This window comes from Anabas testudineus, chromosome 2, assembly GCF_900324465.2.
Source record: "Anabas testudineus chromosome 2, fAnaTes1.2, whole genome shotgun sequence".
Taxonomy (NCBI): domain Eukaryota; kingdom Metazoa; phylum Chordata; class Actinopteri; order Anabantiformes; family Anabantidae; genus Anabas; species Anabas testudineus.
Window position 1 is genome coordinate 6,265,306 of NC_046611.1, and position 25,084 is coordinate 6,290,389.

A 25,084-nucleotide genomic window follows, 5' to 3' on the forward strand; every position below is an offset into this window, starting at 1 on the left:
ATTATTATAGACTAGAACTGATCTCTCTTACCTTTTGGAAAATATCGCAACATAAGCAGCAGAAATAGAACTGTACTCTGAGACATTTCTGTGACGACTAGCTCAGCAGGTAATGCACTCGCCTGAATCATCCACTTACAAACCAAATAGTCGCTGGTTGGATTCTCAGTCTGTTCTTACTTTATGTCGAAGTGTTTCATTATTACTGGGTTTTCCCGCCAAATTTCACAAGTCATCTCTGAGGGTTGGTATTAAAATGTACATAGTAATAAAAACATTACCTGAACAAGATAAATATGTATTTATATAATTGATATAAAGAGATTTAATATTACACTGAAGAAACAGCTGATTCCGTGAACATTTATAATTAAAACTAAAAATTAAACATTAACAGCACTTGTTGTCCCCTCGGTGCAGTGGAACAATCCACTCCCACAATTCACTGCGACAACATTTTAATACTTTCACTTTCATTTTGAGTGTTAGAGTTAGAGAGAGTTAAATGTAAAAATGAACATTTATAATAGTAACTAAACATAAACGTGAGTTCTGGACTGAGATTGAAATAATTAACAATTCAGTGATGTTGTTCTGAAATGTGCACTGACAGACGTGTGGAGAAATGTCTTGAATAAAGACTGAAAAACTTCATATTTCTCTCTCTCTGCTTTATTTTGAACAAATTAATTACACTTGTAATAGAAAATATTATGTTGATAATGAACAGATTAGATGATGAAGCCTATGTTTTAATATTGTGACGAGCCTCTGAGTAAACAACTCTTTTATTTTTATATCAAACAACAGACAGTGACAGCAGGTCTCAGTTCCGCATTCAGTCCCCCCGGAATCACTGAATCTCCCTCCTGTTTCTACCGGGTCCCCTAGCTCCTCTCCCCCGGAAGTACACCAAAGGTCACTCAACTATGTACACTACAAAATAAAAGCACCAATCAAACGAACCACACAACACATAACATATATCAGCAGTACCAAACACCAAAAGAACAATGTGTTTCACCTATGGGTCGCTACAATATTATAAAGTAAGTCGATATTTCTGGATTAGTAACTGCAAACAAAGTGATCACTGATACTGAAAGATGGTAAAATCCACACAGCACAGCTAAAAACGTCAAAGTGTTAAATTATGTTCTTACATCCTTTTTCATTGAGGGAGGTACAGCCCACCTCTAAACTTACTGTTCTACTCTCTTATACTTGCATCTCATGAAACAGAATTATTTCTTTGATAGCACTTTGTATTGATGTTTTTCTTCTTGACTTAGATTTAGTTTTGCTTCCCTTGTTCCTCACTTGTACGTCGCTTTAGATAAAAGCGTCTGATAAATGACTAAATGTAAATGTAAATGTGAACCAGGACTCTCTCCATATAAAACTCACTGCAGCTCATATAAACAAAAACTCTATAAATCAATAATAAGAAACAAAACATTAACTAAATCTGTCACAATCATTCGTGTTGCACTCTCTATTCCACCACATTAAAACACCAAATCCCACATCTGGAGACTTTCAGCTGCTACCTGTGATCAACTCACCTGGTGATGTTTCAAGATTAAATCTGAGCCAACAGCGACATCTAGCGGACACGTTCTCCAGTTAGAGCTAAAACCAGGAGAAGATGTGCTGGAGGATCAGATGAGAATAAAAACTACAGCACCAGGACTGAATAAAACTATAGTTTTTGTTGTTGTTAGTTGTATCATTGTTGAATACCATAATATAACCTATCACAAAAACAACAACAAACAAACAAACAAAAACAATTAAGTGCCATTAAAACATGTTAACATGTCTCTTTAACGATTAACTATACAGTCACAGTAAAGTATAGGACATATTGAATGAAGTCTGTTTCTGTCCTGATGAAGTGTTGGGTTGTTGTTCTTTTTACTTTTTTCAGTGTCCGTTGTCTGAGCTGCTTCTTCTCCTGTTCAACTAATAGTCATTGAAAGAACTGTTGTTACAATATATTTTTGATAATATTATGAACAATGAGTACACAGTGATCAAGAGTAATTAGGGGAAAGTAATCTTCAGCAGAATTTAGGTTGCATATTGTAATAAACATCATATTATCCATGAAGGTAGAAGAATAAAATGTAGATATAGAGCTGAGATGGAAAGTATAAAATGTAATATTAATATACAGCATAAGGGAATGAAGAAATTTAATTTTTCAATATAATAGAATTGTGTAAGTGATCAAAGACAGAAAGAAAGTCTTAAATATGAGTGTGTGTAGTTGTAAAATAAGGTGTCATTAAAAATAATAATCTGAACAAACATTCAACAGCTCTTACAGTCTGAGACACATGAAGTTCTTGTGTTGTTGTTTATTAATCACTGCAGAAACACAACCACAGGTCAGTGCCAAAGCCAATAGAACATATGGAGTCCATGCTTTAAAAAAAAGAGGAAAAACTGTTAATAAATATAATCAACAATTAAAAAGCAGCAACACCGTGAATGGGAAGACTGACTCAAGATCACCTGAACATTAACTTACTGAAGTCTCTGTTTTCAGACTCAAATTCTTCATCAGATCCTGGAAACAGAAATGTAACCATGAGAATGATGAAGAAAATAAAAAAGTATGAATCAGGATGTTTGGACGTGTTTCTCACCATCAGCAGACGTCGCTTTGACCTCAGGAATCATCACAAACACCTCTTTCTGAGGACCAGAGAGGACTCTCACTGCACATCCAACCTGGATGCTGTCACCATGGAAACCAGACAGCACCGCCGTGGTGTTGACGGTGACTGTAGCGTCGGTGTTGTTGACGGTCACCGTGTGGTAGTGAGACAAGTTGAGGTGTTGTTGTGAGACAGTCAGTGTTACTGTGGGAGCAGGTCGACCTGTGACTGAGCAGGACACAACTGACTCTTCAGGAGAGTTGGATTCTCTGACATGTAGAATGGGCTCATGCAGCTCTGTCAACACAAACATCACATCAACCCAGAGTTACACACACAGCTGCTGCTGACATGAAGCTGGATTTCACCAGGAACATTTCACCAATGATTCAGTCTGGTTCTTACCATAGAGCTGGAGGCAGGTTCTACCTGTTAGAGCACCATCAGGGTAACAGTTAAACAAACACAGATAACAACCTTCATCCTGTTCTGTTATATTTCTGATCACTATGGAGCAGTTCTTCAGTCCAACATCTTTAAACTTCACTTCTCTAAAGTCAGAATTCACTCTTTGACCATAGTGTTTGTTGTATGAAGCCATGTTCTTGTCATGATCAGGTAAAATTTTCTGCCATGTGACTTGAAGAACGTCTTTAGAGTCCATGAGCTGACAGCTGAAATGAGCTTCTTCTCCTACAGCTGCCATCACAGTCTGATGAGTCTGGACCACAGATATTAGACGAACATCTGTGTGAAGGAAGGAGAAAGGAGGAGATGATGAGTTGAACTTTGCATGAAGATTATGTATCTTTAGCTACTGATCAACATTGTGATATTTAGTAGTAGCAGTAAGTAGAGCAGGACCTACACCGTTTCAAAATAAATTAAAATATTAAACACTTAATAACAACAAGACCAGAAAAGGATAAGTTATGATTTGTGTATAGATGATAAAATAAATAATATAAATAAACTATTTATCATTTTAATAACCAAAACAACAATACAGAATGAAGATCGTACTCATTTATAATAACTGATGCATTAACATGTAAACATTAGAAAAGCTGCAGCTGCTTCATCCATAATAATTGATTTAACAAAACTTTAACATAATAATTTATTTAACAAAACTTTAACAAAACATAACTCAGGTGGAGTAAAAAGTAAAACTTATTCTTCTGAATTGTTGTATGTAAAGTAAACTTACTTGTAAATACTTTACTTAGTTACTTTCCGCCTCTGTACTACAGCAACTTACAGTAAAGTGTTTTTATAATTAAACCAACCATCTTTTGCCTTTACTTATAAGATATAACATTAAAACTACTTGGTGGTTTTAATCTCATGGTGAACAGAGCTCAGCAGGAGAAAACTGTAATAATCAACATGTGTCAGTCTGTCACAGTTTACAGTGTGTTTCCATGTGGAGCTGCAGACCTGTGACAGTGTGCAGACTGAGATAAGATAAGATAAGATAGACTTTATTTATCCCATAATGGGGAAATTATTTTGTCTACAGCAGCAAGGTGACATTAAATAGGACAACAGTATAGAAGAATAGAAGACCAGTATAGAGTGGACAGCATCAGTATTAACTCCACACAAAAAAAAAAAAACATAAAAAATAAAACATAAAAACTGTAAGATCAAGTAAATGAAGTAAAAATCTTTAAGTAAAGTGTCAAGTAAAATCTTTAACTTACACGACAATTAAATTACACACCAAACGACAAACAACAACAGCAACAACGAATGAAATACACCGCGTAGGTACATAGTGTGTTACTGTAGTACTGTGTTGCATAGTCTGATGGCTGTGGGGAGGAATGACCTGCGGTAGCGCTACTTCTTGCACTCTGGGTGTAACAGTCTCGTCCTGAAGGAGCTGGTCAGAGCCTCTACAATTTGGTGCAGGCGGTGGGAGGGGTTATCCATGATGGATGTTAGTTTAGCCAACATCCTCCTGTCCGCCACCTCCTTGATGGACTCCAGTGAGCAGCCCAGTCTGGTCTTGTCCTGCTGGTGTTTAAGACTGGTGGCTATTTTCACACCAGCCCACAAAGTCAGAGGACTGCTTGGTGCTGAGGTGTGAATAGCTGCTTTCCTGGACTGGAAAGGTGTGGAGAGGGGGGCTGGGCAGAATCAAATCTGTTAAAGAACAGGTTCAGTTCATTTGCCCAGACTTAGTCACCTGTGACCTGGCGACCATTTTGAGCTTTACCGTGGCCTGAGATGTGTTTTAGACCTCTCCACACATCACGGACGTTGTTCTGTTCCAGGCGATGCTCCAACTTCTTCCTGTAGCTGTCTTTGCAGGCCCTCTTCTTCTCATTTAATAGGGCCTTCAGCTCAGGAGTGACCCAGGGCTTTTTTGGGAAGCACATCACTGTCTTTGTTGGCACAGTGTTTTCCACACAAAAATGTATGTAGTCCGTGCTGCAGTGTGTGAGACTATCAATGTTCTCCCCATGTGGCCTGCAGAGAACGTCCCAGGCTGTGGTGTTAAAACAGTCCTTTAGTCGCTCTGTTGCCTCCTCAGTCCAGAGCTTCACCGTTTTAACCTGTGGTGTCTGCTGTTTCACCACTGGAGTGTAAGCAGGGGAGAGATGAACCAGTTTGTGGTCAGAGCGTCCTAAAGGAGGGAGGGGGGCAGAAGTATGTGCGTTCTTGACGTCAGAATATAGGAGGTCCAGAGTTTTATTGTCCCCTGTGTGGCAGTTTACATACTGGGTGAAGTTGGACATGGTTGGGGTGCGGGTGCTGTGCCGCAGCCTTTCTTCTTTCCGCTCTGCGCCACGGAGTTCAGTGTGTCTTGGTTGAGCCACGTCTCGGTGACGCACAGCAGGCTGCTCCCCCGGTACCCGCGCTGCAGACGCGTTAGCGCCGTTAGCTCGTCCAGCTTGTTAGAGAGAGCGCGGACGTTTCCCATCATAACGGATGGTACATATGGCTTTTACCTCCGTCTTCTCCCCCGGCGTTTAACTCCAGCTCTGCAGCATCGTCTTTTTCTCCGTAAACAACTGAACTGCATCCTCAAGGCTGCCCCGAGGCAGGATCAAAAAAGTCATAAAACAAAGTGCGAAAGTAATGAAGTTTGTGCCCTTTGTCGCAGGACTCCATATTGATTTATGTAAAAAGCAAAAAACACAAATAGGGTGGAAGAAAACATTAAAAAACACAAAGATAAAAACCACAAAAGGACAGAGCTGCTGAGACTTATAGCAACTGAACTCTGTTCACCAACACATTAAAACCACAGCTTCTTGTTTGTTGCATAAAAACAGTTAAAAAAAAGTTACAGCAAAGCTGAAGATATTAATAACTCAGTTACTGCTTCTTTTACATTTCTCTGTGCATTTGTTTAGTGATTTTGTAGGAGAAGGAGCTCTGAGGAATGGGTCTACAGACCCAGGTCTAACAGAAGCTGAACAGGTTTGTCTGTAGGTGGATTAATAACGAGGACAAATGGTTTACGTTAAAGGAAATTAATGTTAATTTAAAGCGTCAGAATGAGAAAAGAAAAATATACCGATAGAGAATACAATATAATATTATTACAGACTACATCTGATCTCTTACCTTTGGTAAAGAATCCCAACATTAAAAGAAGATATAGGACTGAAGAGTTTGTCATCACTGCTTCATGTAGTGCTGAGTAGAAACGTCTCTGTGTATCAAGCGCTTCAGCACGTTTGTGATACTTCCTTTTTGAAACACGACTTTAAACCCTTTAAGTCACGTGTTTGTGACGTATTGTTTAACAAAACAAAAAAAAGTTGCTTCTTCAGTCTGAAGATAGTTGGTTAGAGACCACAGACACAATCATTTCTCACTGAGAACAGAAACCGATCAGGTTTGTCTACAGGTGAATTAATAACGAGGACAAATTACTTTCCTTAAGGGAAATAGATTTTTATTTAAAGCGTTAGCATGAGAATTGTATACAGTAATACAGTATACTTGTATTACAGACTACCTCTGATCTCTTAACGTAGGGAAAAAATCCAAACATAAAAAGGAGATATAGGACTGAAGAGTTTGTCATCGCTGCTTCATGTGGAGACAAAATTCAAGACCCACAGGTAATATTGATCAGATAGATCAAGATCTCAGAGGGGGGGTTGCCAGTAAAAACACTAATGTAAAAAGTCATCTGTAGATTAAAGACACTTATACTTATGTATTGTAAGTAATATAAACTGAATAACTCTGATGTTAAAAACAGTTGATGTCGTTCATCTTCTTATTTTACTCTATTTGTTTTATTAACTATAAACAGTGTCCCCTCTGTGCAGCAGTGGAACGATCCACTCCCACAGCACAAAGGTAACTTTTACTTTTGTTCTCACCTGTTTTAACTTACATAACAAACACAGAGCATGAGTAAGATAAAGATATAAATAAAAGTAACTGGTTCAGATTCAGTGTTAGAGGAAACACATTATCTCCATCACAGGCTGCTGTTTGTATCATGGCTGTTACAACTGAATGAAGGACATGAAGTCACACTAAATGTAGCAAATCAACATTTTACCTTAGATAGTAGTTAAAATAGAAAGTAGAAAAAAAAATGGACATTGTCTGTTAAAATGCCTGCAATGGTCACTTTACAATGTAATACAGTCTAATACACAAGCTCTGCCATGAATTCGACTTTAATTAATTTATAATTTCTCAGTTGTGGTTAAAATGCTGTTATGACATATTTGATAAAACCTATCCACAATAAATAATTACCAAAAAGAAACACGGATACTATTACTAATTAGTTTTACCTTTTAAGATTAGTTATAGGACTGACACATAAATTCTGCATCAAACAAAACATGAACAGGACCAAACGCCTCTTAGTCAAAACTCCCTGTTTCAAGAGTTATGTAGAATATTAACAGTTGGTTTATAAATTATTTACTTTGATTTTTACCTCCAGTCACTTCTCTGGAAATCTGCATAAAACGAGACATATTTGCAATAACAGCTGAAACCTGCTGTAACACTGAGGCACAGTTGTGAATAAACACACAATGTTAACATTTGGTTATTATTATATTATTGTTGTTGTTATTATTATTGTTATTAGTAGAACTGTCTGTACAAGACAATAGCAGTGATAATAATAACAGCATTTAAAGTTGTACTTTCTGAAAATATTAGGATGAAGTAATTGTAATGATTATGATGATTCATAAAAACTATCTGTATTTCATTCCCACTGAACATAAGACATAGAAGTTTTCATTTTGAGTCACTTAGTCACAGTGTCAAATGGTCCAAATACCACAATTTATTTATGTAAATAGTAAAAAAGCAACAAAATACAAACAGTGATCACACAAGATGTTATAAAAAGTAAAAAACTGAGACAGACTAGGTCTTGTAGAGTTAAACTGAGAGGTTAATGTTGTTTTAGTCTTAACTCTTCGGTTTCTACAGAAACATCAGTAACAGCAGCAAAATCAAGTAAATCCAGTTTCTACTGAACAGCAGCTTCAAGATCATCAGGACCTGGACGACTGAGAATCTCCACAGACGTTCACACTAACAGGAAATCTGGTCTCTGAAGCTGCAGTTTGATTCAGTCGGTTTTACCATGAGAACTAAACTCAGTCATTAGTGTCACATTGATCAAAGTTAAGTTTTGTTGTTAGTGCTGCAATACTTTGATTCTCCACAGAAGTTTCCTGATCTAATTGTTTTCCTGGTTGACTACAACTCTCTGAGTCTTTTTGCTCTGGGTTGTCACTTATTTGACTTTTCTCAGTAGGTGTCCGCTTTCTGAGGTTGTTGGCCTGACTGTTTGAAGTTGTTCTAGTTTTATCATCTGAGGTGGTCTGATCGTTTTCCTGCATGTCTAATGGTGTACGCTCCTCTTCTTCAGCTGTGACCGGATCATTTTCCTGCTTGTTTACAGTTGTTCTGGTCCTGAAAATAAAATAAAATGTCATTTTACTTAATGTGAAACATAAATTAACTAAATATTCTGAACCGGTTATATAGATAAACATACTGACAGTGAGTCTGCAGTAAAGTTGAAGACTTTACTTTAAATATGTAGAAAACAGATTATCCAGGATTATAGATGAATAATATGAAGGTAAAGAGCTAAGCTGGAAGATAATGTGACAATAATCTAATAATACACATGAGTTATATATGAGTGTATTTGTTTTAGAATGAGGCGTCTCACTCTTTAAGATCAATTCAATCTGAACGAACATTAATCAGCTCTCACAGACTGAGTCACAGATATTACAACAACTCAAAAAGAAGAATAAAAGTCGTACCTTATAAAATACAGAACAATGAAGACCAATGATGAACCAAAGATCACAAACACAGTCAGTAAAACTGATCTGTTTCCTTTAAAGAAAAAGAGGAAACATGTTTAAAATTATAAACTCAACAATTATAAAGTAACAACAAGAACATTAACTTACTGAAGACTCTGGTTTCAGACTCAGATTCTTCATCAGATCCTGGAAACAGAAATGTAACCATGAGAATGAGGAAGAAAATAAAAAAGTATGAATCAGGATGTTTGGACGTGTTTCTCACCATCAGCAGACGTCGCTTTGACCTCAGGAATCATCACAAACACCTCTTTCTGAGGACCAGAGAGGACTCTCACTGCACATCCAACCTGGATGCTGTCACCACGGAAACCAGACAGCACCGCCGTGGTGTTGACGGTGACTGTAGCGTCGGTGTTGTTGACGGTCACCGTGTGGTAGTGAGACAAGTTGAGGTGTTGTTGTGAGACAGTCAGTGTTACTGTGGGAGCAGGTCGACCTGTGACTGAGCAGGACACAACTGACTCTTCAGGAGAGTTGGATTCTCTCACATGTAGAATGGGCTCATGCAGCTCTGTCAACACAAACATCACATCAACCCAGAGCTTACACACACAGCTGCTGCTGACATGAAGCTGGATTTCACCAGGAACATTTCACCAATGGTTCAGTCTGGTTCTTACCATAGAGCTGGAGGCAGGTTCTACCTGTTAGAGCACCATCAGGGTAACAGTTAAACAAACACAGATAACAACCTTCATCCTGTTCTGTTATATTTCTCATCACTATGGAGCAGTTCTTCAGTCCAACATCTTTAAACTTCACTTTATCTATAAAGTCTGAATTGACAAGTTGACCATAGTATTTGTTGTATTTGGCCATGTTCTTCTCGCCCTCAGTTAAAATTTTCTGCCATGTGACTTGACGAACGTCTTTAGAGTCCATGAGCTGACAGCTGAAATGAGCCTCTTCTCCTACAGCTGCCATCACAGTCTGAAGAGTCTGGACCACAGATGTTAGATGAACATCTGTGTGGAGGAAGGAGAAAGGAGGAAATGATGAGTTGAACTGTGCATGAAGATTATGCATCTTTGGACCTACCCTGTTTCAATAAAAATTTAAATATAAAACACTTAATAAGAACAAGACCAGAAAACATCAATCATAGTGATGAACATGTTTTTAATATTGTGAACCTACATGCAGGATTCACACTGTATAATGTAGAGAAATAATAGTAATAAAGACCTAATTATTTTTCATATAATGATATTGTGTGTACTGTGAGTTTTTAAAATAAGTGTTCATAACAAAACAATCTTATTTGAACAGTGTTGTGTATTTCCCAGATATACCTAAAGTACCAAAAGTAAAAGGATTATGCAGAATCATGATTGTACTAATTTATAATCACTGATGCATTAACATGTAAACATTAGAAAAGCTGCAGCTGCTTCATCGATAATAAATTTAACAAAGTAACTCAGATACAAGTGGAATAAAAAGTAAACAGGGCTCAGCAGGAGAAAACTGTAATAATCAACATGTGTCAGTCCATCACAGTGGTGAACAGACAGTTGCCTGTTCAGGAACAAACAGTTCCCTGTTCATGGAGCTGTCTGTTCACCACTGGTGACATCACTTTGTGTAGAAACAGTGTAAAAACAGTTCACGTTAAAAAAAATTTACATCACAGCTGAAGATCTTAATAATTAAGTTACTGCTTCTTTTACGTTTCTCTGTGCATTTCTTTAGTGATGTTAAAGGAGGCAGAGCCCTGCAGGTGGACTCACGGTCATTTCTCACTGAAGACTGGCTCTACAGACCCAGGTCCAGCAGAAACCGAACCGGTTTGTCTGCAGGTGGATTAATAACGAGGACAAATGGTTTACGTTAAAGGAATTTAATGTTCATTCAAAGCGTCAGCATGAGAATTAAAATATTACAGATAGAGAATACAGTATAATATTATTACAGACTACATTTCATCTCTTACCTTTGATAATGAATCCTAACATAAAAAGAAGATATAGGACTGAAGAGTTCATCATCACTGCTTCATCAGAGGAAACGACTCTGTGTATCGAGCGCTTCAGCACATTTCTGATCCTCCTTACTCAGATACTTAGAGAGACGCCTGATGTCACGTGTGTGTCGTAAAATATGACGTTTACTAAAATATGTCAGTGACGATTCACAGTCGTCATGAACGACAGAAACCAAAACAGGTTTGTCTGCAGGGGGACAAATTAGTTTGGTTAAGGAAAATTGATGTTGTCAAAGTGTCATCATGATAATTTTATTACAAACTGATTGACTCTGCTGTTAAAAACAGCTGATGTCGTTAATCTTCTTATTTTACTCTATTTTATTATTATTGTGAACAGTTTCCTCTCTGTGCAGCAGTGGGACGATCCACTACCAGGTTAGAGGAGCGCATCCAGACTAGAGAGGGTCAGAGACAGTGACAGTCTGGGTGCTGCAGGCGGAGACAGCCAGTCCCCGACTCCGGCGTTAGAGCCCTCACAGCGGGGCGAGTGGGTGACGACTCGGCGGCATACTGGCGCAGCCAAAGCTAAAGCTAAGGCTAAGGCTAAAGCTAAGGCTAAAGCTAAGGCTAAAGCTAAAGCTAAGGCTAAAGCTAAAGCTAAGGCTAAAGCTAAGGCTAAAGCTAATGCTAGCCCACCGGAGCACTCCACCCCCGAGCTGCACAGGTTTGCCCCTCTCAGCTGCACAGAGTCTTCACTCGGGGTTCAACATGTTGAGACTGTGTCTGTTCCTCGAACTAAACAAAAAGTCAGAAAAACCCACAAAGTCTGTTTTAATAATCTAATTAACATAGAAACCTTATTATGTAATATAATAAACAAGAACAAGTCAGTGGTGAAATGTACATGTAATATGGGAGATGTCTTTGTCCAGTTAATGTAGTGTAGAAGCTCAGAGGAGCTGGGGTTGAACCACCAACCACATGTTTGATGGACAACCTGCTTCCTCTACTGATCCACAACCAGGCTAAACAATTAAAACAGAATTAACATTGATCATATAAATGTGCTTAAACAGGCTGGTGAAAAAGTGATAAGTCCTCTTATTTCTGAAATTAGGATACATTATTGTTGTAATAGTATTTGTTATTTTCTGTCAACATTATTTCTGAGCTCACAGTTTAAACTGATTTGATAACTTATTGTCTCCATCACAGTCTGCTGTTTGTTTTATGGCTGTTACAACTGCATGAAGGACATAAAATCACACTAAATATAGCTGTTGCTACAAATCAACACTTTACCTTAGATAGTAGTTAAAATGGAGAGTAGAAAAAATGGACATTGTCTATGAAAATAGCTGCAATGGCCACTTTATTAGGTACCCCTGTACAATCTAATACAGTCTAATACAGCAGCTCTGCCATGAATACTACTCCTACAAAGTTATCATTTCTCAGTTTTGGTTAAAATGCTGTTATGACATATTTGATAAAACCTATCCACAATAAATAATTTAAAAAATAACAAAAAGAAACACCGATACTGCTGTGTTTGTGTCACTGCTGTTAAACCAGCATGGAGGAAATGAAAAGTCACAATCTGTGTGTTTGTGAATCTGTAACAGATTATTATTGATAAACACTGTGATATGTAATTTAAAAAGCAACAAGTCAGAGCTGAAGCCTGCACAGATTAATGCACAATATAAGGATCTGATGTCCATTATTATTATTACTAATGTGTATAGAAGAAGAGTAACACCATCTTCAAATCACTTTCTGTAGGCTGAAGAGAAAGAAAATGTTTCATTTCATACATAATCTAACTGAATCTGACATTTTATTACAGAACCACTCAATCTGAAACGTGATAAATACATTTATATACTGACTCACTTGACAAATATCAACAAAATGTCCCACTTTGATTTACAGCTACTGTACTTGTTAGAAAGAATAAAGCACAGCAAGGTACATATACAGATATATACACAATCAAAACTTCACTGTATCATTAACTGAAGTATTTTTTAATCATTAATAAATAAGTCACATCTTCAGGTCACTGATCTTTTTCTAGCAATTAAATTATAAATATCTATTTTAAACATCTGTTATTAATCATTTATACTGGACTGCCTGCTGCCTACACAGCATGTAATCACCCATATGAGGATGGGTTCCCTGTTGAGTCTGGTTCCTCTCAAGGTTTCCTCCTGTAGCCTTCTCAGAGAGTTTTTCTTTGCCACCATCGCCCTCGGCTTGCTCATCAGGGACAATCTGATTATTATTGATTCATACACATTCACTGTTCATGTAAACTTGTTTCTTTGTTTGTGTTAAGCTGCTTTGCAACAATGTCAATTGTAAAAAGCACCATACAAATAAATCTTTTAATTTTGGAGGTTTTTAATAAAAAAAATATAAACATATATACAATCTATAAAATGTTATAAAAAAGCAGGATAGTAAAGAAAATTAAAGCTACACTTATGTTTTTAATTTGCTGATATCATCTATGAACCAAGACACATTTGTGCTCACAGATTCTCACTGAGAGGTGAATGTTGTACGTCTGAACGTTTTTCTCAGCAGCTCAGTGACGTCTCTTCTCTTAACCTGTGGTTCAGTTTGTGTGTCTGTCTCATCACTGACACCACAGTTAACTAAATAGTTAACATTGGTCAAAAATAAGCTGTTGAAGGTGACAGTTTTGTGTCATTACTTTCTAGAGTTGTCTCAGTAGGTGTCCTGTGAAAACTGATCTCCTGCTGCTGCTGTGAGTTCTCCTGTTTGACCAGGTGTCCTCAGTCCTTCTGACATGACCTGATATCAGACTGATGGTGCTCGAGACCTTGAAATAAAAACAAAACACTGTATTTTACACTATAGTGAATGAATTAAACAATCTGATTAGTTATAGATAAACATCCTGGCAATGAGTCTATATTGATAAGAAAATAAAATGCGAAGTGATCTGGGTCAGAATTTACTTTAAACACATTAAGAAAACATCACAACAATAATATGTAGGTACAGAGAAAAAGTGGAAAATCTGACAATAGAAAGATTAAAGAGATACCTGTTCTTATATTTCAGAATAACCAGGACAGCGACGACTGCAGCAAAACAACCACAGATCACAACCACAGACAAGACGACTAATGTCCGACCTTTGAGAAAAAGAAAAAAACAGTTAATGATACAATCAACAATTAAAAGCAACAACACAGTGAATGTGAAGACTGAATCAAGACCAAATGAACATTAACTTACTGAAGACTCTGTTTTCAGATACAGATTCTTCATCAGATCCTGGAAACAGAAATGTAACCATGAGAATGATGAAGAAAATAAAAAAGTATGAATCAGGATGTTTGGACGTGTTTCTCACCATCAGCAGACGTCGCTTTGACCTCAGGAATCATCACAAACACCTCTTTCTGAAGACCAGAGAGGACTCTCACTGCACATCCAACCTGGATGCTGTCACCATGGAAACCAGACAGCACCGCCGTGGTGTTGACGGTGACTGTAGCGTTGGTGTTGTTGACGGTCACCGTGTGGTAGTGAGACAAGTTGAGGTGTTGTTGTGAGACAGTCAGTGTTACTGTGGGAGCAGGTCGACCTGTGACTGAGCAGGACACAACTGACTCTTCAGGAGAGTTGGATTCTCTCACATGTAGAATGGGCTCATGCAGCTCTGTCAACACAAACATCACATCAACCCAGAGCTTACACACACAGCTGCTGCTGACATGAAGCTGGATTTCACCAGGAACATTTCACCAATGATTCAGTCTGGTTCTTACCATAGAGCTGGAGGCAGGTTCTACCTGTTAGAGCACCATCAGGGTAACAGTTAAACAAACACAGATAACAACCTTCATCCTGTTCTGTTATATTTCTGATCACTATGGAGCAGTTCTTCAGTCCAACATCTTTAAACTTCACTTTATCTCTAAAGTCTGAATTCACTCTTTGACCAAAGTATTTGTTGTATGATGCCATGTTCTTGTCCTGATCAGGTAAAACTTTCTGCCATGTGACTTGAAGAACGTCTTTAGAGTCCATGAGCTGACAGCTGAAATGATGAGTCTGATGAGTCTGGACCTCAGATGTTAAATGAACATCTGTGTGGAGGAAGAAGAATGGAGGAAATTATGAGTTGAACTTTACATGTACATCATGTATCTTTAGCAGATTGCAACTGATCAACATTGTGATATTTAGTTTAGTTTAGTAAGCAGTACTAAGTAGAGCAGGACCTATACCGTTTCAAAATAAATTAAAATATTAAATACTTAATAACAACAAGACCATAAGGATAAGTTATGATTTGTGTATAGATGACCATGAATAATACTAATAAAGATGTAATTTTTTATCATTTGTTAATAACAAAAACAATCTGTATTTGAACAATGTTGTGTATTACCAAGATATACTTAAAGTACCAAAAGTGAGAAAATTATGCAGAACGATCTTACTAATTTATAATAACTGATGCATTACTCTGTAAAAATTAGAAAAGGTTCAGCTGCTTCGTTCATGATCATTTATTTAACATAATAACTCAATAACATAATAAGATACAAGTGGAGTAAAAAGTAAAACTCATTCCTCTGAATTGTTGCATGTAGAGTAAACTTACTTGTAAATACTTTACTTACTTTCCACCCCAGATCTACAGCAACTTACAGTAAAGTCTCATTAAACCATCTGTTACCTTCACTGATAAAATACAACATTAAACTACCTGGTAGTTTAATGTTGTGGTGAACAGAGCTCAGCAGGAGAAAACTGTAATGATCAACATGTGTCAGTCCATCACAGTTTACAGTGTGTTTTCATGTGGAGCTGCAGACCTGTGACAGTGTGCAGACTGAGCTCTGTTCACCACCACATTAAACCACAGCTTCCTGTTTGTTGCATAAAAACAGTTAAAAACGTTACAGCACAGCTGAAGATTTCAATAATAAATAATTTACTGCTTCTTTTACATCTCTCTGTACATTTGTTTTGTGATTTTGTATGAGAAGGAGCTCTGAGGACTGGGTCTACAGAACCAGGTCCAACAGCAACCCAACAGGTTTGCCTGCAGGTCGATTAATAACGAGGACAAATGGTTTACGTTAAAGGACTTTAATGTTAATTTAAAGCGTCAGCATGATAATTAAAATATTACAGATAGAAAATACAGTATAATATTATTACAGACTACATGTGATCTCTTACCTTTGGTAAAGAATCCCAACATTAAAAGAAGATATAGGACTGAAGAGTTTGTCATCACTGCTTCATGTAGTGATCAGAGGAAACGACTCGCTGTATCAAGCGCTTCAGCACGTTTGTGATACTTCCTTTTTGAAACACAACTTTAAACCCTTTAAGTCACGTGTTTGTGATGTATTGTTTCATAAAACATGTCAGTGAAGTGAAGTTATCTGGAAGTTGACTGAACTTTTTTCTTGTTAGGTAGAAAAGTTTCACTACTCATCCGAGTTGCTTCTTCAGTCTGAAGATAGTTGGGAAGAGACCACAGACACAATCATTTCTCACTGAGAACAGAAACCGATCAGGTTTGTCTACAGGTGGATTAATAACGAGGACAAATTACTTTCCTTAAGGGAAATTAATGTTCATTTAAAGCGTCAGCATGAGAATTGTTTACAGTAATACAGTATACTTGTATTACAGACTACATCTGATCTCTTAACGTAGGGAAAAAATCCAAACATAAAAAGGAGATATAGGACTGAAGAGTTTGTCATCACTGCTTCATGTGGAGCCAAAATTCAAGACCCACAGGTAATATTTATCAGATAGATCAAGATCTCAGGGGGAGGTTGTCAGTAAAAACACTGAAATGTAAAAATTATGTGTAGAATAAAGACACTTAGACTTACATATTGTAAGTAATATAAACTGAACAACTCTGATTTTAAAAACAGCTGATGTCGTTCATCTTCTTATTTTACTCTATTTGTTTTATTAACTGTGAACAGTGTCCCCTCTGTGCAGCAGTGGAACGATCCACTCCCACAGCACAAAGGTAACTTTTACTTTTGTTCTCACCTGTTTTAACCTACATAACAAACACAGAGCATGAGAAAGATAAAGATATAAATAAAAGTGACTGGTTCAGATTCAGTGTTAGAGGAAACACATTATTATCCATCACAGGCTGCTGTTTGTGTCATGGCTATTACAACTGCATGAAGGACATGAAGTCACACTAAATGTAGCAAATCAACATTTTACCTTAGATAGTAGTTAAAATAGAGAGTAGAAAAAAATGGACATTGTCTGTTAAAATAGCTGCAATGGTCACTTTATTAGGTACCCCTGTACAATATAATACAGTCTAATACACAAGCTCTGCCATGAATTTTACCTTTTGAAGTGAGATATAGGACTGACACATAAATTGTGCATCAAACAAAACATCAACATGATCAAATACCTCTTAGTAAGAACCTATCTACAATATTAACAGTCGAAATGTAAGTCTTTTTTCTGTTGCAGTGATGTTTTTGTTTCTGTTTTCTTTATAGGAGTTTCCTCATTTGATTGTTCTTCTGCTTGACTCCAACTCTCTGGGGTGTCCGCTTTCTGACGATGTTGTCCTGACTGTTTGCAGGTGTTCTGGTTCCTTCTTCAGAGATGGTCTGATCGTTTCCCTTCATATCTAACGGTTTAATCTGTTCTTCTTCTGCTTTGACCTGAATGTTTTCCTGCTTGTTTAAAGTTGTTCTGGTCCTGAAAAGAAAAAAGTCTTTTTACTCAACATGAAACTTAAATTAACTAAATATTCTGAACCAGTTATACAGATCGTGACCAACAGTAAAGTTGAAGAATTTCCTTTGTATAAGTAGAAAACATCAGAATATCCAGGATGATAAAAGAATAATATGTAGGTAAAGAGCCAAGCTGAAACATAATTTAACAATAATCTAATAAAAAACACATCTTACATATTAGCGTATTTGCTTATAGAATTAGGTGTCTCATTCTGTAAGATTAATAAAATCTGAACCAACATGTATCAGCTCTCACAGACTGAGACACAAACACTACAACAACACAAAAAGAAGAATAAAAGTCGTACCTTATGATAAACAGAACAATGACGACCAATGATGAACCAAAGGCCACAAACACAGTCACTAAAACTGATCTGTTTCCTTTAAAGAAAAAGAGGAAACATGTTTAAATTATAAACTCAACAGTTATAAAGTAACAACAAGAACATTAACTTACTGAAGGCTCGTTCTCCTGTTCAACTAATAGTCATTTGGAGAAAGCAAAACTATGTCACTATGTGTCATTGAAAAACATTATCTGAGCAAACATTCAACAGCTCTTACTGTCTGAGACACGTGAAGTTCTTGTGTTGTTGTTTATTAATAACTGCAGAAACACAACGACAGGTCAGTGCCACAGCCAATAGAACATATGGAGTCCATGCTTTAAAAAAGGAGAAAAAACTGTTAATAAATACAATCAACAATTAAAAAGCAGCAAAAATGAGAATGTGAAGACTGACTTGAAACCACCTAAACATTAACTTACTAAAGTCTCTGTTTTAAGACTCTTGATCACATCCAATTTTCTGCCATGTGACTTGAAGAACGTCTTTAGAGTCCATGAGCGGGTGGAGACGCTGTTGTTCTGTCCAGTGTCATTAAGTCTCCACTTTAACTCTGAAGTCAGGATTCACTCTCCGAACAGACTATTTACCTGTCCTGTGACTTGAAGAAGATTAAACAGGCTTCATCTACGACTGTTTCCATCACAGTCTGCTGTGTTTGATTCAAGATTCAAGATTCAAGATTCAAAAAACTTTATTGATCCCAGAGGGAAATTGTTTTGCCTCATTACCATTGTTCTCAAAACAGACAGAAAGAAAAGGAACCACAACCAGGAAAGATCCAACACCAACATAAATACACAAACATAAATACACAATAACATCAATACCGATAAAAAAAAAAACTCAATATATATACAGAATATGTAAATAGATAAATGAAATTGGGTCAATATATGCACAGCAAGGTTATGACAGTATCACTTCCCCCACACCTTACAGAGGGGGGAGGAATTGTACAGATTGATTGCCACAGGTAGAAAGGATCTCCTGTGGCGCTCTGTGGAGCATTTAATGTTAATAAATCTTTGGCTGAACGTGCTCCTCTGTCCAACCAACACACTGTGCAGTGGGTGGGAGGGATTGTCCAAGATTGAGAGGAGTTTGGACAGCATCCTCCTTTCAGCAACAGCATGTAGAGGGTCCAGCTCCACCCCCAGAACAGAGCCAGCCCTCCTAATCAGTTTGTTTAGTCTGTTAGCGTCTGCCACCTTCATGTTGCTGCCCCAGCAGACCACAGCATAAAAGATGACACTGGCCACTACAGACTCATAAAACATCCGCAGCATGGTGCTGCAGATGTTGAAGGACCTGAGTCTCCTCAGGAAGTACATCCGGCTCTGAGCCTTTCTGTACAATGCTGATGAGTTTTTGGTCCAGTCCAGTTTGTTGTCTAAGTACACTCCCAGGTATTTGTACTCGGACACGACCTCCACCTCCTCCCCCTGTATAGAGAGAGGGATGACAGGACTCCCAGATTTCCTGAAGTCCATCACCAGTTCCTTTGTTTTGTTGATGTTCAGTTGCAGATGGTTGAGTCCACACCAGTCAACAAAACTGTCCACCACTCCACGGTACTCCGTGACATCTCCACCCTTAATACATCCTACAACTGCAGAGTCATCAGAGAACTTCTGAAGATGACAGGACTCTGAGTTGTACCTGAAGTCTGAGGTATACAGGGTGATGAAGAATGGAGACAGAACTGTCCCCTGTGGAGCACCTGTGCTACTGATCACAGTGTCAGAGTGTGTCACTGCTGTTAAACCAGCATGGAGGAAATGAAAAGCAACAATCTGTGTGTTAACCACAGTTAACTGAACAATTAACATTGGCCAAAATTAAGTCTTCTAGCTGAAGTAGGTGAAGGTGACGACTTTGTGTTGTTGCTTTCATGTGTTTTCTCAGTAGATGTCCGTTTTCTGAGCTCAGTTTCCTGTTTGACCAGAGGTGTCCTCTGTCCCTCTTCTGAGATGATCTGATTTTTGACTGATGGTGCTCGAGTCCTTAAAAGAAAAACAAAACACTGTATTGTACACAACAATACTCATATTGATAATATGTAGATACAGAGTCAAAGTGGAAAACAGAAAATCTGACAAAAAACATAGGTTAAAGAGATACCTGTTCTTATATTTTAGAATAAACAGGACGGTGACAGCTGCAGCAAAACAACCACAGATCACAACCACAGACAAGACGACTAATGTCCAACCTTTGAGAAAAAGAAAAAAACAGTTAATGATACAAACAACAATTATAAAGCAACAACACAGTGAATGTGAACACTGAATCAAGACCACCTGAACATTAACTTACTGAAGTGTCTGTTTTCAGACTCAGATTCTTCTTCAGATCCTGGAAACAGAAATGTAACCATGAGAATGATGAAGAGAATAAAAAAGTATGAATCAGGATGTTTGGACGTGTTTCTCACCATCAGCAGACGTCGCTTTGACCTCAGGAATCATCACAAACACCTCTTTCTGAGGACCAGAGAGGACTCTCACTGCACATCCAACCTGGATGCTGTCACCACGGAAACCAGACAGCACAGCCGTGGTGTTGACGGTGACTGTAGCGTTGGTGTTGTTGACGGTCACCGTGTGGTAGTGAGACAAGTTGAGGTGTTGTTGTGAGACAGTCAGTGTTACTGTGGGAGCAGGTCGACCTGTGACTGAGCAGGACACAACTGACTCTTCAGGAGAGTTGGATTCTCTGACATGTAGAATGGGCTCATGCAGCTCTGTCAACACAAACATCACATCAACCCAGAGCTGACACACACAGCTGCTGCTGACATGAAGCTGGATTTCACCAGGAACATTTCACCAATGATTCAGTTTGGTTCTTACCATAGAGCTGGAGGCAGGTTCTACCTGTTAGAGCACCATCAGGGTAACAGTTAAACAAACACAGATAACAACCTTCATCCTGTTCTGTTATATTTCTGATCACTATGGAGCAGTTCTTCAGTCCAACATCTTTAAACTTCACTTTATCTCTAAAGTCTGAATTCACTCTTTGACCAAAGTATTTGCTGTATGAAGCCATGTTCTTGTCATAATCAGGCAAAAATTTCTGCCATGTGACTTGAAGAACGTCTTTAGAGTCCATGAGCTGACAGCTGAAATGAGCCTCTTCTCCTACAGCTGCCATCACAGTCTGATGAGTCTGGACCACAGATGTTAGACGAACATCTGTGTGGAGGAAGGAGAAAGGAGGAGATGAGGAGTTGAACTGTGCATGTGCATCATGTATCTTTGGCAGATTGCTACTGATCAGTATTGGGATATTTAGTTTAGTAAGCAGAACTAAGTTCAGGACCTACACTGTTTAAATAAAAATGTTTATATAAATCACTTCATATTTTGAACCCACATGCAAGATTAATTCAATTCAATTCAATTCAATTTTATTTGTAGAGCGCTTTTTACAATTGACATTGTCACAAAGCAGCTTTACACAACCAAAGAACAGTACATGAACAGTGTATGTGTATGAGTCATAATAATGTGATTGTCCCTGATGAGCAAGCCGAGGGCGACAGTGGCAAGGAAAAACTCCCTGAGAAGGCAACAGGAAGAAACCTTGAGAGGAACCAGACTCAACAGGGAACCCATCCTCATATGGGTGATTACATGCTGTGTAGGCAGCAGTCCAGTATAACAGTTAAAGTATTTTAAGTTAATATGGAGTCCAGTTAGTTCTTGCAGGCAGACTAGTTCCATTCCTTGACTATCGAGCGTTGAGTCGAGACCTCCAAGAAACAGCTTCCGACGTCCGCCGAGGCCGGGACCGACATCATAGTAGCTTGTTAACACTGTAATAAAAATAGTAATAAATATCTAATTATTCCTCATATAAACATATTGTATTGTTGTGTGTATGAAATAACAAAACATAATTACAACAAAAATAATCTTATTTGAACAATGTTGTTTATTACCAAGATATACTTGAAGTACCAAAAGTAAAAGAACAATGCAGAATGATGATCTTTCTAATTTATAATAACTTATGTATTAACATGTAAACATTAGAAAAGCTGCAGCTGCTTCCACCGTACTAATACATTTAACAAAGTAAATCAGATATAAGTGGAGTAATGTGTTACATGTTAAGTAAACTTACTTGTAAATACTCAGGTAGTACACAAATACTTCAGAATGTTCCTTAAGTAGTCTTAAATTTACCTCTGATCTACAGCAACTTACAGTAAAGTCTTTATCATTAAACCATCTGTTGCCTTTACTGATAAAATACGACATTAAAACTACTTTGTGGTGAACAAAGCTCAGCAGGAGAAAACTGTAATGATCAACGTGTCAGTCCATCACAGTTTGTGTGTTTCCATGTGGAGCTGCAGACCTGTGACAGTGAGCAGACTGAGCTCTGTTCAGAACATTAAACCATCTGCAGCAGCAGTAAACGCAGTTAAAGCACAGCTGACGATTTTAATAATTAAGTAAAGTAAAGTTACTTCTTCTTTTACATTTCTCATGCACATTTGTTTAGTGATGTTAAAGGAGACAGAGCCCTGCAGGTGGACTCAGGTGCACGGTAATTTCTCACTGCTTTCACACCTACAGGATTTAATTCGATTAAATCGCACTCAAGTTCGTTTTCCCTCTTAGTGCGGTTCGTTTTGTCCGGTGTGAACACGGTAATCGCACTCGAGTGCGCACCAAAACAACCGCACCGAGACCCCCAAAACGAGGTGGTCTCGATCCGCATCCTCTAGTGAACTCTGCTGCGGTCCTCCTGGTGAGAACGCGTACCGAACCAAAACGGGACCAAACGCTATGAATCTCGAGATTTGAGGACTTTGGGTAGTTTGTAGATCCCAATTTCTTGCGTTTGTCCAACAAAAACATGCAGTCTGATTATTGGAGGACAAATGTGTAGACGTGAGGAGGTGAAGTGTCTCACAGACACAGGTCTGATGACTCTGCAAGCGATGAAACGTAAAAAACAATAATGAACGGGATCAACAATCCGCGTTAACATTCATAGTGAACTTACTGTCACACAAACGTACAGTAGAACAACACTTCACCTTCTTCCTGTATTTACCTTTTTATTTCCAGCGGCAGAAACAATGTGACCAACAAGAAGAGAGGACGTTCTCACGTCGTTTGAAGTGACGAGTTTGGTTCGTTTGGATTTTTACTCGGTGTGAAACGAAACCGAACCAAAGAGAAACTGATACAATGTTACAAACTCATCAACTGATTCGGATCAAAGCAAACGAATTAAGGTGTGAAAGCAACGAGTCTACAGACCCAGGTCCAACAGAAACCGAACAGGTTTGTCTGCAGGTGGATTAATAACGAGGACAAAATACATTCGTAAAGAAATTTTTTAAATATTACTGATAGAGACTACAGTATGATATTATTACAGACTACATCTGATCTCTTACCTTTGATAAAGAATTCCAACATAAAAAGAAGATATAGGACTGAAGAGTTCGTCATCGCTGCTTCATGTGGAGACAAAATTAAAAACACGCGGTGACGTTAATTAGGAAGTTCAAGATCACTCTTCTTCTTCTTCTCTGGTGTTTTAAGGCAGCCGACCTTCCAAACTGTTGCATTGCTGCCATCTGTAGGAAACTTATTGCGTTGCCCTTTCAGATCCTCTTCATGAGTCCAGTCGTTCTTAGAAAGTTGAAGCTAAAGTCACAATTGGACAAAAAAACCCTCTCCAGGACTTCCAACTCTCCCACCTGTCCAAAAAGCTCTCCTTATTCATACCCCTTCTCTCCCAACAGTCATCAGAATTTTAGAATACAGATACACTTATAGGTTGTAAGTAATATAAACAGATTGACTCTGATGTTAAATAGCAGCTGATGTCGTTAATCTTCCTGTTTTTCTCTTGTTTGTTTGTTTAATAACTGTGAACAGTGTCCCGTCTGTGCAGCAGTGGAACGATCCACTCCACAAAAAGACGGAGTCAGACCATATCCAATTCCTTTTTTATTCTGTGTAAATTTGGCCAATAAAGCTGATTCTGTTCCTGATTTTCTCAGCAGTTATAACCTACATAACCTAAAATGTCAATTCAATTTTATTTGTAGAGCCCTTTTTACAATTGACATTGTCACAAAGCAGCTTTACACAACCAAAGAACAGTACATGAACAGTGAATGTGTAAGAATCACAATAATGAGATTGTCCCTGATGAGCAAGCCGAGGGCGACAGTGGCAAGGAAAAACTCCCTGAGAAGAGTTAGTTAATTGCAGGCAGACTTGTTCCGCTCGTTGACTATTGAGCATTGAGTCGAGACCTCCTAGAAGCAGCTTCCGACGTCCGCCGAGGCCAAGACCGACTTCATAGTAGCGTGTGACCAAATCCAGTCTCCAAACGCATCCCACTGGGCAAACGGTGGATCCAGGCGACGAGATCTCCAGCCAGAAGTTGGGCAATAGGACGAGTCAGACAGGTCCAGAGGGCAGAGGGTGGAATGACGTGGGAGCAAGTTTCTTATCTCTAATGACTTTGCATGTTACAATTTACATCCCCCGCTGCCTTAGCAGTCATTAAGGACAGTTCCCATCCAGCTTCTGGACTGTTCAACCTGTTACCCTCAGGAAGGTGCTACAGGAACCACAGAAGGAGGACAAATAGACCCAAGAACAGCTATTTCCCAAAAGCCATCACTGCCATGAATTCACATATGCACTGACTACCTACTGAATCATCCAAACTACTGGATGTTATTTAATTGTTGAAATTGTTATTTATTTATGTTACTTAAGCATGATGCACCAACAGTGAAATGCTTTCAATCTCATTGTACATGTATATAATGCATATAGTATATATGAACAGTGACAATGTACATAGTAATAAAAATGTTGCCTGACCAAGATAAATATGTATTTATATAAGTGATATAAAGAGATTCAATACGACGCTGAAGAAACAGCTGATTCTGTGAACTTGTATAATTAAAACTAAAAATTAAACATTA

The 25,084-nt window shown here is 38.1% G+C and overlaps 2 protein-coding genes across 8 annotated transcripts in view; both read right to left on the bottom strand.

The window, feature by feature from the left end:
• LOC113163461 (OX-2 membrane glycoprotein-like) overlaps positions 1 to 25,084 on the bottom strand; it is a 60,534-nt gene that overhangs the window by 26,053 nt on the left and 9,397 nt on the right. The window contains exons 1-6 of one of the 5 annotated variants that reach the window (XM_026362097.1): positions 16,188 to 16,268; positions 9,643 to 9,987; positions 9,225 to 9,533; positions 9,107 to 9,145; positions 8,954 to 9,029; positions 7,883 to 8,591 (exon numbers count right to left, since the gene is read on the bottom strand). In XM_026362097.1, the coding sequence (XP_026217882.1) occupies positions 8,273 to 8,591; positions 8,954 to 9,029; positions 9,107 to 9,145; positions 9,225 to 9,533; positions 9,643 to 9,987; positions 16,188 to 16,242 (1,143 nt within the window). In that variant the 5' untranslated portion in view covers positions 16,243 to 16,268 and the 3' untranslated portion in view covers positions 7,883 to 8,272. Of the gene's footprint in view, positions 1 to 7,882; positions 8,592 to 8,953; positions 9,030 to 9,106; positions 9,146 to 9,224; positions 9,534 to 9,642; positions 9,988 to 10,955; positions 11,026 to 16,187; positions 16,269 to 17,551; positions 17,712 to 18,060; positions 18,137 to 25,084 lie in introns of those variants that run through there. The other 4 variants (XM_026362098.1, XM_026362102.1, XM_026362101.1 and 1 more) reach the window with 4 other exon arrangements.
• On the bottom strand, positions 913 to 23,621 carry LOC113163464 (OX-2 membrane glycoprotein-like). Of its 3 annotated transcripts, none has more exons than XM_026362109.1 (7): positions 23,528 to 23,621; positions 3,072 to 3,413; positions 2,655 to 2,963; positions 2,537 to 2,575; positions 2,331 to 2,430; positions 1,566 to 1,632; positions 913 to 936 (listed from the first exon to the last, which is right to left on the bottom strand). In XM_026362109.1, the coding sequence occupies exons 1-7, from the start codon at positions 23,580 to 23,582 to the stop codon at positions 928 to 930; spliced, it is 921 nt and encodes a 306-aa protein (XP_026217894.1). In that variant the 5' UTR covers positions 23,583 to 23,621; the 3' UTR covers positions 913 to 927. The 3 variants fall into 3 exon arrangements, with proteins under 3 accessions (XP_026217894.1, XP_026217895.1, XP_026217896.1); XM_026362110.1 differs by lacking the exon at positions 23,528 to 23,621 and adding an exon at positions 6,249 to 6,335; XM_026362111.2 differs by lacking the exons at positions 913 to 936; positions 1,566 to 1,632 and adding an exon at positions 1,873 to 1,957.

Bases quoted from the DNA above. Each gene is read 5' to 3' on its own strand.
- LOC113163464 (XM_026362109.1), bottom strand. From the start codon at position 23,582: ATGACGAACTCTTCAGTCCTATATCTTCTTTTTATGTTGGAATTCTTT. The intron at 2,431-2,536 runs GTAAGTTAATGT...TTTTTTTTAAAG, and splicing joins GTCTGAAAACAGAGACTTCA to CATGGACTCCATATGTTCTA. The intron at 1,633-2,330 runs GTAAGAGCTGTT...TCCTGGTTTTAG, and splicing joins AACTTCATGTGTCTCAGACT to CTCTAACTGGAGAACGTGTC.